Source organism: Dreissena polymorpha, chromosome 1, assembly GCF_020536995.1.
Source record: "Dreissena polymorpha isolate Duluth1 chromosome 1, UMN_Dpol_1.0, whole genome shotgun sequence".
NCBI lineage: Eukaryota > Metazoa > Mollusca > Bivalvia > Myida > Dreissenidae > Dreissena > Dreissena polymorpha.
In genome coordinates this window covers 16,602,595-16,617,279 of record NC_068355.1, presented here as the reverse complement: position 1 = coordinate 16,617,279, position 14,685 = coordinate 16,602,595, and the positions used below count along the sequence as shown (strand labels likewise).

General features: G+C 36.8%; 1 protein-coding gene across 7 annotated transcripts in view; it reads left to right on the top strand.

Moving 5' to 3' along the window:
* Positions 1 to 14,685, top strand: part of LOC127872130 (ankyrin-3-like) — an 80,877-nt gene that overhangs the window by 42,513 nt on the left and 23,679 nt on the right. For all 7 annotated transcript variants that reach the window (XM_052415468.1, XM_052415490.1, XM_052415483.1 and 4 more), the window contains 12 exons: positions 844 to 876; positions 3,537 to 3,631; positions 4,591 to 4,672; positions 4,970 to 5,059; positions 5,394 to 5,520; positions 7,525 to 7,604; positions 8,140 to 8,244; positions 8,642 to 8,768; positions 10,131 to 10,213; positions 12,400 to 12,642; positions 13,484 to 13,594; positions 14,263 to 14,362. In XM_052415468.1, the coding sequence (XP_052271428.1) occupies positions 844 to 876; positions 3,537 to 3,631; positions 4,591 to 4,672; positions 4,970 to 5,059; positions 5,394 to 5,520; positions 7,525 to 7,604; positions 8,140 to 8,244; positions 8,642 to 8,768; positions 10,131 to 10,213; positions 12,400 to 12,642; positions 13,484 to 13,594; positions 14,263 to 14,362 (1,276 nt within the window). The remainder of the gene's footprint in view (positions 1 to 843; positions 877 to 3,536; positions 3,632 to 4,590; positions 4,673 to 4,969; positions 5,060 to 5,393; positions 5,521 to 7,524; positions 7,605 to 8,139; positions 8,245 to 8,641; positions 8,769 to 10,130; positions 10,214 to 12,399; positions 12,643 to 13,483; positions 13,595 to 14,262; positions 14,363 to 14,685) is intronic.

Genomic DNA, 14,685 nt, shown 5'->3' with positions numbered 1-14,685 from the left:
CAGCTGTCTATGTAAACATTGCTAGAGATGGTCAACTACCAACTCAAGGTATGGGGCTCTATACAGTCTGAAGGGAGCTGTCTATGTAGACATTACTGGAGATGGTCAACTACCAACTCAAGGTATGGGACTCTATACAGTCTGAAGGGAGCTGTCTATGTAGACATTACTGGAGATTGTCAACTACCAACTCGAGGTATAGGACTCTATACAGTCTGTAGGAAGCTGTCTATGTTAACATGACTGAAGATGGTCAACTACATGTCATGGTACTCTCAAGGTACCAACTGATGTATGCAAAGCTATATGCAGGGACAGGTTTGGGATCACACAAGATACATTGTGCTGTTAATATATGCTTGGTATAATAAAGGTATATAGGTTTACTTTTTGCTTTATAAAATTATAATATATTTATTATATTTTATGAGATGTTCGCACTTTTTGTGTTTGCCAATCGTGAGACAGCAGCAAGATGCAGCAACTTAAGCTCTAGATCTTTTTATAGAATACATGGTATTTGAACCAGTCTCCTTTTACATATTAGGGCACATTTAGTTTATGATGTATCAAGTTTATATGCTAATAAATAAATAAATGACAACTTAATTTCAGTTCTTCCTTGACCTTTTTTGCATTTAAATATATGCTTGTTTGCATTTTTCACATGCCTTTGAAGTCCTGATTGCAACTTTTTAACCAAAAAATTCTGTCATAGCATTCAATACTTGTATATAGTAGCCATCAGCAGCATAACGAAGGGGAAACAATCTGTTATGTATAGATTGCACCTTTTTGTGATATAATTTTTTTTGTTCTAACATTATCACTGTATTCTTTCAGAACACCAGAGATGGAAAAGGTTTACACTGCTACGTAAGTACAACATAATCCTGTAGTTACTTAACTGAAGCATTTAGCTGCATGCAAAAATAGAAAATGCGGAAAGGAATGGATCTACATAAGGAAGATACAAAATGTTCTTAAGTCATCACAAATAGAAAACATCTTGTGTTACCCTCATTGCTTTGAGTAAAGAACAATTCTTCAGTCTCATTTAGGTTTCATTCTTTACTTTTGTTATGTAATCAGCAATTAAGGCTCAACATAATGATATGAGCCCTGCTCTGTGAAAAGAGGGTTTAATGCATGTGCGTAAAGTGTCATCCCAGATAAGCCTGTGCAGTTCACACAGGCTAACAAGGGACGACACTTTCCTCTTTTATTGTATTAATCTTTTACTGAAAGTCTGAAAGTCACTTCCTAGCAAAAATCCAGTTTAGGTGGAACGTGTTGTCCCTGGTTAGCCTGTGCAGACTGCACAGGCTTACATGGGACGACACTTTCTGCACATGCATTAAACCCCCTTTTACAGAGCATGACTCAAATTCAATTAGTTTTTTTTTTTTTTTGCATTTTGTTTCTGTTAAATAGGCTCCCATTTCAAGAAAGAGGCTTAAATAAACCAATTATCTGAAGAAAGATCTATGTTTTTCGTCCATACAAATACTTACTTTTATTAAAGAAAATAATATATTTTATTTCCATATAAACATATAGTTCTGAATTGTGTACCATAATGGAATATTTAAAGTGTCTTTTACCTCAGGAAAGTCTTTATTTTATCAATTTTTTTTAGGTAAAACATTCTTTTTTGCGTACAGAAGCAATATTAATCAGTTTATACTTGTTTACTAGGTAATTGTAAATCTTAACCCTTTCAGTGCGGGAACCGAATTTTGAAGGCCTTTGCAAACAGTTTGGATCCTGATGAGACGCCACAGAACGTGGCGTCTCATCAGGATCCAAACTGTTTGCTATTCTGATAGTATTCTTTGAAAAAAAATGAAGAAAATGCTAATTTAAGAAATTCAGCAGACGACATTTTAGCAGAAGACAAATTACCCAGCATGCAAAGGGTTAAAAGACAAATACACTTACTAATCAGATGTTGATGTTTCCTATGACATGGATGGTAAATAGGGACCCTGGGGATGGTAAATAGGGGCCCTGGGGATGGTAAATAAGGGCCCTGGGGATGGTAAATATGGGCCCTGGGGATGGTAAATAGGGGCCCTGGGGATGGTAAATAGGGGCCCTGGGGATGGTAAATAGGGGCCCTGGGGATGGTAAATAGGGGCCCTGGTTCACAAATATCAAAGGGAAATCGTAGCTTATGTCAAATTTCAATATAAAAAAAAGCTCAGATCTCCAAAAAAGAGGTTTATTTTAATGTATACCCTTTACATTGAAGCAAATATCATTTAAGGTGTGAGTAGTGGGTATTAGTTCCCATAAGACACTTTTAGAGAGGGTAACACTCAGTATTGAATCTTGTCTTTAGGTAACTTTGAGAATTGTGCTACATCTTAAAACAATATTCTCAATGTATTTAATTAACCCTTTCAGTGCGGGAACCGAATTTTGAAGGCCTGTGCAAACAGTTTGGATCCAGATGAGACGCCACAGAACGTGGCGTCTCATCAGGATTCAAACTGTTTGCTATTCTGATAGTATTCTATGAAAAAAATAGAAGAAAATGCTAATTTTTGAAATTTAGCAGACAACAAATTTCCCAGCATGCAAAGGGTTAACCACTACTAGCATTTGCTTTATATTTATTTACATATTTACATATTTATATATTTCAAACTTAAAATTGTTGCATTCAAATATATATTTTAGACAATATATTTAAAAGCTGACTGAGACAGAGTAAAACAGTATTCAACAAAAGTTTATGGTTATAACACGTTAACTATTAAACCTTATCTGGAGCTACTAACATTTTTTTATTGTAAAAACCCTGATTTTATAAAGGAAAAAGATTGAACAAGAAGCATGTGTTGATAATGAACCGACTAAAATAATTGAAATTTTGAATATCCTGAGTTACAAGCTGTATGGATGAAGCTGATGTATGGAAATTAGTTTAAAGTCCCGGTTCGCAGAGATATATATGGGCAGAATTGTAAGAAAACGTGTTTTATTGAGGATATCACTGAAAATCAGGTTGAAATCGGTTGAAAACAAACAATATAGCAATTTTAAGTTTGGGGTCGAGTACGGTTAAGTACAAAAATGACCTAATTAATATTCATGATTCGACACGTTAATTCAACCTAAACAAACAAAATTGCGGATACAGGCGAATTAAGCGGAGAGAAGGTATGAACAAATGCAATGCTAGGTTTTTGCTAAATCTATGTACATTGTTTGTATTTATCTTCCATATGCTTATTATGTTCAGCGAAAGCTAAATATAGATATAAATTGCATAACTCGCGACGCTGCATTTATTGTTGCCAAGTGCATGTATTTATGATCATTTATATATTATTTTATCGATTCAAAACAGATTAAAACCAGGTTTTCCATGTCAACCTCGATAAAAAAATATATTTTCAATGAATTTATGTAAAGTTTATTTCTCGCTAAACGATTTATATGCAAAACAACGATCTATTCTGCGAACTGAGTCCTTTGTAGCTGTGTCTATTAAATACTAACTCCTGTTGCTGTTTTCATAACTCTAGAGTATAGATGACTTTGCGGACAGTAGAGTGTTGTGTGCTATAGTCAACTCCTTTGTGCCAAATACATTTACTGCAGACCTGCTTCTCAATGACAGGTAAGTAAGGTGTGGTGATGGCTACCTCCCTTGTAAACAGATTCAGGCCTAGTTTCATGACACAATACAGATATTCCTAAACAAGCAGATTTTGTGGTTCTGAATTTTATAAAATTACAGAAGTGGAATCCATACATCCATAATCCATAAATATCAGTGAAAATATTATCAATTTTCATCCAGTAGAGGGGAAAATCTACATTTGTGTTACACAAGAGAAGTGGACGTTTTTCTGATGTTATTACTATCTTCATGCTATCTGACAGAATAATTATTGTTTATGCCCCCAAAGGAAGGCATATAATAGTGGCACTCTGTGTCTGTTGGTGGATGGGTGGGAAGGTGTGTTGTTGGGTGGCTCATCCAACATCATTTTATTTTCTCCCTAACACTTTAATGCCAAAAAGAATGTGTAAGTTTGGTTTATTCTTAACCATTACAATCCCCTGAGTCTTGTTCAACTTCCATGCTCCTCTGTTAAATGTCAATACCACAATTCAATGTCAGATATTTATACTTCCCCATGATGGAATAATGTCACCTTCAACTCTGGTACTCCTAAAAGTAAGTTCAAGGACACAATGCAAGTTCAAATGTCATAAATTGTTGTTACCACTCTGTAACTTTTTGTAGCCAAACTAATACATATATATAAAATTAATCAAGATTTTAATTTTGTGGCGGGTTTATACCACAACTTGGCATTATAACCATGTGACCAAACATTGTTAATTTACTTGGTCCTACATGTAGGGAAATGTTTACTTGTGCGACTATTTCTTTGAGTTGTACTGTACTCGAGTTGTACTGTAATTGAGTTGAAATGTACTTGAGCGGTACTGTACTTGAGCGGTACTGTACTTGATCTGTACTGTACTGGAGCTGTACTGTACTGAAGCTGTACTGTACTGTAGCTGTACTGTACTGAAGCTGTACTGTACTTGAAGGATTGTATTTAGGTGGACAATAAACTTGGCCTTGAAGACAGCAGAGAAGATGTTCTATGCTGAGACTCCATTTGAAGCAGAAGATCTTGTTGAGGTGAGTTTGCCTTATCGATTGACATTGTCTCTTTAAAGTGCTTATGCAATTAATATTCACAGTTTGGATCACATGTAATAGCTGCACACAAATAAAAGATCTAGACAACTTCGTTTACATGAATTATCTAGTTTATTACTATCAAATCACTGATAACAAATTTGGTAAATTCAAATTTCAGCAAATATTATTGTATCCCCTAAGTAAAAGGGGATACTACTTTGCTGGGACGGGCTAAACGCAAAACATAATCCCTTTTTGTTCCTGCCCTCTCAAACTTGTGTGCCATGTTTTCAGGCAGACAACCAGGCAGTGTGCGCATACTTTGCCTTCTTCTTCATGGTGGCTTACAGATACAGGCAGACAACTGCGGTGGTAAACAGAGTGGTATGTGTCTTAGTCACGTCCCAGTAGCATTACAACTTATTTGTAATAGGAATAATCTGACAACTGATACATTTCAAGGTTGGAAATGTTTATTAGCGTTAGCTTAATCTTTTGTGTGTGGCAAGTGGACAACTACCTATATGACTCAACAATAAACATAAAAATGATCAAAGCATGTACCACAGCTTGCCTACAGTTAATGCAAAGAATGAAATTTTCAAGTGGATCTAAAAAGTTTCTTGACTTGAGTAATGTTGTGTGATGATTTTGCTTGTGAAAATGTCCTTGCTTAGATGCTTGTAAGCAGAATGTTAAGATGACTTTACTTGTTCAGGACTTCATCAACATGCTGATAAGGGAGACAAATCATGAGCTGGAGAAGTTCCCTGCCATTATCTCCAACATGTCTGAGCTGCAGAGGCGTAAGGACCTGAAGTCACAGCTGGAGAAACACAGGCTAGGTATGCTGTGGGTACCTACAGAAACATAGACTGTGTGTACAGGGGGTAGTAACAGAAACACAGACAGGGTTTGCTGGGGGTACATACAGAAACACAGACTAGGTATGCAGTGTGAACCTACAGAAACACAGACAAGGTATGCTGTGGGTACCTACAGAAACACAGACTGGGTATGCTGGGGGTACCTACAGTTTAAGGGAGTGGTAGTTACATGGGAGTAGTGACTTCAAGGCAGTCCACACAGGGTAACACAGACTTGGAATGCTGGGGGTACCTACAGTTTAAGGGAGTGGTAGTTACATGGGGGTAGTGACTTCAAAGTAGTCCACACAGGATAACACAGACCGGGTATGCTGGAGGTATCTACAGTTTAAGGGAGTGGTAGTTACGTGGGGGAAGTGACTTCAAGGCAGTCCACACAGGGTAACACAGACTGGGTATGCTGGGGGTACCTACAGTTTAAGGGAGTGGTAGTTACGTGGGGGAAGTGACTTCAAGGCAGTCCACACAGGGTAACACAGACTGGGTATGCTGGAGGTATCTACAGTTTAAGGGAGTGGTAGTTACGTGGGGGAAGTGACTTCAAGGTAGTCCACTCAGGGTAACACAGACTGGGTATGCTGGGGGTATCTACAGTTTATGGGAGTGGTAGTTATGTGGGGGAAGTGACTTCAAGGCAGTCCACACAGGGTAACACAGACTGGGTATGCTGGGGGTACCTACAGTTTAAGTAATGGTAGTTACACGAGGATAGTGACTTCAAGGCATTCCATAAAGGGTAACACAGACTGGGTATGCTGGGGGTATCTACAGTTTAAGGGATTGATAGTTACGTTGGGGTAGTGACTTCAAGGCAGTCCACACAGGGTAACACAGACTGGGTATGCAGGGGATACCTACTGTTTAAGTAATGGTAGTTACATGGGAGTAGTTACTTCAAGGCAGTCCACACAGGGTAACACAGACTGGGTATGCTGGGGGTATCTACAGTTTAAGGGAGTGGTAGTTACATGGGGGTAGTGACTTCAAGGTAGTCCACACAGGGTCACACAGACTGGGTATGCTGGGGGTATCTACAGTTTAAGGAGGTGGCAGTTACAGGGACGTTGTGATTTCAAGGCAGTCCACACAGGGTAACACAGACTGGGTATGCTGGGGGTATCTACAGTTTAAGGAGGTGGCAGTTACAGGGACGTTGTGATTTCAAGGCAGTCCACACAGGGTAACACAGACTGGGTATGCAGGGGGTATCTACAGTTTATGGGATTGGAAATTACTTGGACCTTGTAACTTTAGGGCAGTCCACACAGGGTAACACAGACTGGGTATGCTGGGGGTATCTACAGTTTATGGGAGTGGTAGTTTCAGGGGCGTAGTGACTTCAAGGCAGTCCACACAGGGTAATCAGGGAGGACACTTTCCAACTAGACTGGATTTTTTTAAGAAGAGACTTTCTTAGTTTAAAAAATCCATAATAGTGCTCCGGCTTATATGAGATTACAAAAATGCATGTGTTTTAAGGCTTATATTCCCAATGCACAGCTTATATGTATCAGAAAAACAATACTGTAATGATACCCCTCATTACAATAAAAAAGGTCTGGTTTCTGTGACCACCATGGATGTCTTGTCTAATGATGTAATTGTACACTCTTCAACATACAACGTTCAATTTGCAGGAATTATTTTCATTATATTAAGTCGTGAATGTGCAATTTTTATAATTTTTCATTAATTATTTCAAGATGCGTGTCTGTTTTCAAATTAGACATTCTACACCATTACTCTACATATCATGGCATGCAAGACATGGGCCTATACTTTGGCACTATTGTGTTATGGTGTACTTTTTTTATTACATAAACAAATATAAAGCAAAATGTATTTCCATTCCATCAGAATCAGACAACAATTATGTGAACTGTATTTTTCAGACATGTTTATAGAAAATTCTATGTGTGTTATTGTAGAAATGAGTATTTACAACACATCAACTCATTTTAGCTATTGAAAATCTCCAGAAGAAGTTTGATGTGGATTTCTGCAGGAAGTGGGTACAGCATGTTGATCACGTGCAAAATGAGGTATGTATCCTATGTGGTATCTTACTAGAACACGTGTAAGAGTTTTTTTACCATACAGAAAACCCTCACTTGATTGACAATCATTCAACAATCTACAAATTTATCCAAATGAACTCATTAATTTCATAATAAACTTAAGAGTGTTAAAAAAGTACTAGTTATTTCCAGAAAAAGAAGTTAAGTCTTGCAGTCTTTATTAGCCTACTTTCCAATTGAGTTATATGTGATTATTAAGGACTGAATGTATTTTGACTGGGTTTATTTGATTATTCTAGTGTACTTTTTAATATTTATTGTTTTGGATTTATGAATTCACGAATGCCATTGTTAAACTGACAATTACATCAAGCTAGTTAACACAACTGATGCATACTTTTGTATCATAGTTTTTCCCCCCATATTTTCAAGCATATTCTGAACTCCCATGACCTTAAACAAATTGTACTTCCCACAAATTTAACGGCCTTCACACACAAATAGTGCTGCCCTAAAGTTTATGTTTCCCACACATTTAAGAAGGTTAATCCTGTTGCAGCTGCGACGTGAGATCCGTGACAAGATGAGAGCCAGGTTTGAGATTGTGGAGGTGCCTAGGAATATATCCATTAATGACCTGTGTCTCGCAGCCGTCATCAACTTGGTAGAGTTAGATCTTTTATTTGGGCTGTGCTCTGTGAAAAGGGGGTTTAATGCATGTGCCTAAAGTGATGTCCCAGATAAGCCTGTGCAGTCCACACAGGCTAACCAGGGACAAGACTTTCTGCTTAAACTTGATTTTTGTTAAGAAGGTAACTGCCATAAAAGCGGAAAGTGTAGTCCCTGATAAGCCTGTGTGGACTGCACAGGCTAATTTGGGACGACACTTTATGTTCATGCATTAAACCCCCATTTTACAGAGCGCAGCACATTTGTTTCTCTAAATGTAATGTCTAACCTTGATTTTTAATCATTGAATGCCAGTTTGTGTTTAAATGCAAAATAAACAACATGAGATAGCAATTTTATAAAATAATACAAACTCCTATCCTCATTTTCAGAGTTTGACAAATGGCAGTGGGTTCTATCTCTCCACTAGCAAGGAGACAATAGGTGAAGGACGAAAAATTGTTCTGCGGAGAAAGGAAACTGGAGAGTATATAGAAGATTTCACTTACAGATCTAAGTGTAAGATAAATGTTAATAATTGTTAACTTAACAATGTTTACAAGTTCAAATTTAAAAGCTTTTAGTTTGCTTAACAATGTTTACAAGAACAACTACAGCAGCTATTTGTTTGCTAAAATATTATTTGTATGCCCCTGAAGGAGGGCATAATGTGATCACACTGTTCATCTGTCCGTCCGTCTGTCCATCACACTTTGCATTTAGGTTTCGAAAAATGCTCATAACTTCTATATCACTTCAGATGTAACATTCATATTTGGTATGCATGTGTATATTGACAAGGCCTTTCCATACGCACACAAGTTTTGACCATTTTGACCTTGACCTTGAGCTTAGGGTCTGCGTTTAGGTTTCGAAAAATGCGTTTAGGTTTCGAAAAATGCTCATAATTTCTATCAAAGGATTTATCGGGTTCATATGTCATCCTATGGAGACAGCTCTAATGTTAGCTTTAATATAAACCAAATAGTCAGAGCTATACTACTGGGCCAAATGTTGTTTTATGTCATTGTATGAGGTCACAGTTGCTGTAAATAAAAAAAATATATAAACAATATCTTTTTAATAAATTGGCTTTGGATTGATCTTTTTGTGACTGTAGCTATTCAGAGGCGTGTACTAAGTCTTGAACATGCAGACCTAGTGTGAGATGGCACTTGGGTCCTGTTGAATCAAGATTACTGAAACTAAATTTTGTAAAATGGTTTCCAATGTGAAATTACAGTTTGCATGGAAGTGTTGGGCTAAAATGTTGTGTGAATACAGAGTAATTGGATACATGCCTTTTGATTGAATTTTGGGCACATCAGGTAAAGGTGGAGGTCATAGCAGTTTTAACTGGTTCGGCTCACTAACTAGTGTTTGAAAAAAATCACATAACAAAAATTTGCACTAAAATGTTGTTTGCATGCAATTAACATGCAGACTATGGATTTGGATTACAAAGTTATTTTAATGTAAGTTAATCGATTAGAAAAACATTAAAAACCATAGTTTTCTGGCATTACCATGCTACTGGTTGAAATCTATGACATTTTAGGTTTTATTTAGCGTAAACCTTTGTAACTGCTGCAGATATTCACCTTCACATATGGGACATGCTATGTGAAAAAGGGGTTTAATGCATGTGCATAAAGTGACATCCCAGATTAGCCTATGTAATCTGCACAGGCTAATCAGGGATGATACTTTGCACTTTTATGATATTTTTTAATTCAAGAAAGTCTCTTCTCAGCAAATATTCATTTTTGGCGGAAAGTTTTGTCCCTGATTAGTCTGTGCAGACTCCTCAGTTAGTTTGTCAGGTGTTATTTCTGCCTGTTTCAGTTAGTCCAATAGGTGTTATGTCTGCCTGTGTTTCAGTGAGTGTGCATCAGGCTTTAAGATTACCAGATGTGCCAGGTCAGGTTCTTGAGCTCAACACAGAGGACTACCCAGAATTTGAGGTGAGCTTTGTGTGAAAACATTCACAAATGTTTGATAAATGTAATTCAATTTTTTTACTTCCATTTGACTGTTTGATATAAATGGGTTATCAAAAATAAAAGTTCAATAGAATTCGTTCAAAGTAAAAAGTTTAAAAAGAGCAACAAGATAAAACATTTTTCAAAATAATCGATGCAAAGTATTACAAAGTGTTTTCTTTTAAGCTCATCTGTCACAAAGTGACATGGTGAGCTTATTTGACCCTGTGATGTCCGGCGTCTGTTGTGCGTGTGTGTGTGCGACCGTGCATCCGTCAACAATTTGTTTGTGTGTGTAGAAAGTAGAGGTCACAGTTTTCATCCAATCTTTATGAAATTTGGTCAGAATGTTTATCTTGATGAAAGCTGGGTTTGGATTGTATTTGGGTCATCTGGGGTCAAAAACTAGGTCACTTGGTCAAATTATAGAGAAACCTTGTGTAGACAACAGAGGTCACTGTTTTTATCCAATCTTTATGAAATTTGGTCAGAATGTTTATCTTGATGAAATCTGGGTTGGGATTGTATTTGGGTCATCTGGGGTCAAAAACTAGGTCACTAGGTCAAATAATAGAAAAACCTAGTGTAGACAATAGAGGTCACAGTTTTTATCCAATCTTTAAGAAATTTGGTCAGAATGTTTATCTTAATGAAATCTGGGTTTGGATTGTATTTGGGTTATCTGGGGTCAAGAACAAGGCTACTAGGTCAAATAATAGAAAAACCTTGTGTTGACAACAGAGGTCACAGTTTTTATCCAATCTTTATGAAATTTAGTCAGAATGTTTATCTTGATGAAATCTGGGTTGAGATTGTATTTGGGTCATCTGGGGTCAAAAACTAGGTCACTAGGTCAAATAATAGAAAAACCTTGTGTAGACAATAGAGGTCACAGTTTTCATCCAATCTTATAAAATTTGGTCAGAATGTTTATCTTGGTGAAATCTGGGTTGGGATTGTATTTGGGTCATCCGGGGTCAAAAACTAGGTCACTAGGTCAAATAATAGAAAAACCTAGTGTAGACAATAGAGGTCACAATTTTCATCCAATTTTTATGAAATTTGGTCAGAATGTTTATCTTGATAAAATCTGGGATGGGATTGTATTTGAGCCATCTGGGGTCAAAAACTAGGTCACAAGGTCAAATGATAGAAAAACATTGTGTAGACAATAGAGGTCACAGTTTTCATCCAATCTTTATGAAATTTGGTCAGAATGTTTATCTTGATGAAATCTGGGTTAGGTCTGAATTTGTGCCATCTGGGGTAAAAAACTAGGTCACAAGGTCAAATAATAGAAAAACCTTGTGTAGACAATAGAGGTCACAGTTTTCATCCAATCTTTATGACATTTCCTCAGAATGTTTATCTTGATAAAATCTCGGTTGGGATTGTATTTGGGTCATCTGGGGTCAGAAACTATGTCACTAAGTCAAATCATAGAAACCTTGAGTAGAAAATAGAGGTCAAAGTTTTCATTAGATCTTAATGAAATATGGTCAGAATGTTTGTCTTGTTAAAATCTGGGTTTGGACTGAATTTGGGTCATCTAAGGTCAAAAACTAGGTCACTAGGTCAAAGTTAAAAAAAACACTTTTGTAGACAGTAGAGGTCACAGTTTTCATCCAATCGTAATAAAATTTGGCCAGAATGTTAATCTTGAAGAAATCTGGGTTGGAATTGTATTTGGGTAACAAAACTTGGTCACTAGGTCAAATCATAGAAAAATCTTGTGTAGACAATAGAGGCCATTGTTTTCATCTGATCTTTATGAAATATTGTCAGAAAGTTTATCTTGATAATATCTGATTTTGGATCGTATATTGGTCATCTGGGGTGAAAAATTAGGTCACCGGTCCAATTCTAGTAAAACCTTGTGTAGATGAAAGAGGTCACAGTTTTCATCATGTCTTGATAAAACTTTGTCAAAATGTGTTAATTAATGAAATCTGGCTTGGGATTGTATATGGGTCTGATAGAATTTAAGTTAATGTAGCAAGGTTGGTCAGGTGAGCGATTTAGGGCCATCATGGCCCTCTTGTTTATTTACTCAGATTGAGATTCATCGTACTTTATATCCAGTGTCATAAAATTTGGTCTGGCCTTTGTTTTCAAACCAATTTTTCTGTGTTATTTGTGCTAATTTCTTGTGTTTCTTTTGACTTTAGTTCTACTTTGAAGCGCCTAGTAGAAACAAACAACTTCGCTCTGGTAGCTTTTTTTTGTACCAAGTTTTTCCCGGAAACACAGTTACTTGGCAACGGCTCTTCATCAAGAGTGCAAGGGAGGCTGAATATGAGACTGTAGAAAAAATGATTGCATTCTTCAGAGAGGACTCAACCTTTGTAAACTGCAAAGAACCAAAAACTGGCCATACAGCTCTTCATTGGGCCAGTCGGATGGGCCATTTTGTAAGTGTGGCATAGCATTGTCCATATATGCCAAAGGCAGGTTAAGTGTGGCTAAAGTGTTGGGTTCTATAAGCAGAAAAAATAAGGAAAGAATGCCAACCAACAAGCCAGAGAAAATAAATGGGCAGTGCTCTGTGAAAAAGGGGTTTAATGCATGTGTGTAAAGTGTCGTCCCAGATTAGGCTGTGCAGTCTCCAGAGGCTTATCAGGGACGACACTTTCTGCTTTTACGATATTTTTCATTTCAAGAAAGTCTCTTCTTAGCAAAAATCAAGTTAAAGCGGAGAGTGTTGTCCCTTTGCACAGGCTAATCTGGGACAACACTTTGCAAATGCATTAACTCTTTCAGTGCGGGAACCGAATTTTGAAGGCCTTTGCAAACAGTTTGGATCCAGATGAGACGCCACAGAACTTGGTGTCTCATCTGGATCCAACCTGATTGCTATTCGAATAGTATTCTTTGAAAAAAAAATGAAGAAAATGCTTTTTTAAGAAATTGAACAGACAACATTTTAGCAGACGACAAATTTCCCAGCATGCAAAGGGTTAAACCCCCTTTTTCACAGAGTGCGGCTCATATAGATGTTTGGATTACATATAAATAACTACCCAATATGATTTTTCACTAATTTACTCATTGCTTATTATTTATTACTCAAGATAAATGTTATGCTATAAAAACAACAACACTCTTTTCAGTTGTTAATGTTGTAAGAGGCATTTAAAATAGTGTAGTACCAAAATATTACACACTTGGACGTTATCTTCTTTTCAAGAGTCTGCAAATATTTTCAGTTTAAAATAGTATTACAAATTATCCCAATTATATTTTTGTCAACAGGAAGTTGTTCGTCTGCTGCTTGAAAATGGAGCTGGTCTGGACGTGAAGAATAATTTCCTCTGCACACCAGTCAACCTTGCCATTGAAGCCTTACAGAGACGAGTCTGTCATGTAAGAATGACTTGGTGTAATAAGTGATTTATTTACAGTCATGCAGAATCTTGCTTTTTGATACAAGCAAATTGCAATTTTCTAATTTTTAACTTAATCTTTTAACACTTAGATACCTATTTTTACGCATTTGTAGTCCCTTTGAAAGATAAGTTTAATTTAAGACCTTTTTACCGAGAGTCAAGTTTTAAAGGCTTCATTTCTACCCTTAAATACTGATGAGCAGCAAACAGCATTAAACTTGAAGAGACTGCGAGTTGCTTGCAGGCTGTTCTGGTTTTATGCTGTTTGCACATAGCCATTTTCACTTTGCTTCTGTGTGGGAAAGGCTGAAGCAAATTAATCTCTGTTATATTTGCAAGCATTTATATTTGTTGAAAACTATTTGATGTTTTGGAAGTTGTTCACTTTTGTTTACAAAAAAATGCTTTCAAAACAAAAATGGTTATTTGTAAGTTTTGACCATTGAATATTCAATATTGACTATTTATATTGCCAATCTATGTATCATAAGGATAGTAGTTTCCAAAATGTACTAAAATGCATGTGTAATAATAGGTTTATATAAAGGGAAAAATAAAAATCTGAACTGGTTTTCAGGTGATGTCTGTCATAAGCATGGACCATTATACCCAATAAAAGCATTACACAAATTGATTTTCTTTCAGTTGCTGGTGGAGTGGGGATGTAATGTGCATAGCAAGAATGTGAGAGGGCAATCTGTGCTGGAGACCATAAAAAACGAGGACTTTAAAAGATATTTAATGGGTAGGTAAGAGAATTACTTTATGGGTAGGTAGGAGAGATACTCAATGGGTAGGTAGGAGAATTACTTTATGGGTAGGTAGAAGAGATACTTCATGGGTAGATAGGAGAATTACTTTATGGGTAGGTAGGAGAGATACTCAATGGGTAGGTAGGAGAATTACTTTATGGGTAGGTAGGAGAGATACTCAATGGGTAGGTAGGAGAATTACTTTATGGGTAGGTAGGAGAGATTCTTAATGGGTAGGTAGGCGAAATACTAAATGACTGTGAGTGTGCTATGCAGACTCTTTAGGTTCTGCTATGACTGTGAGTGTGCTACGTTT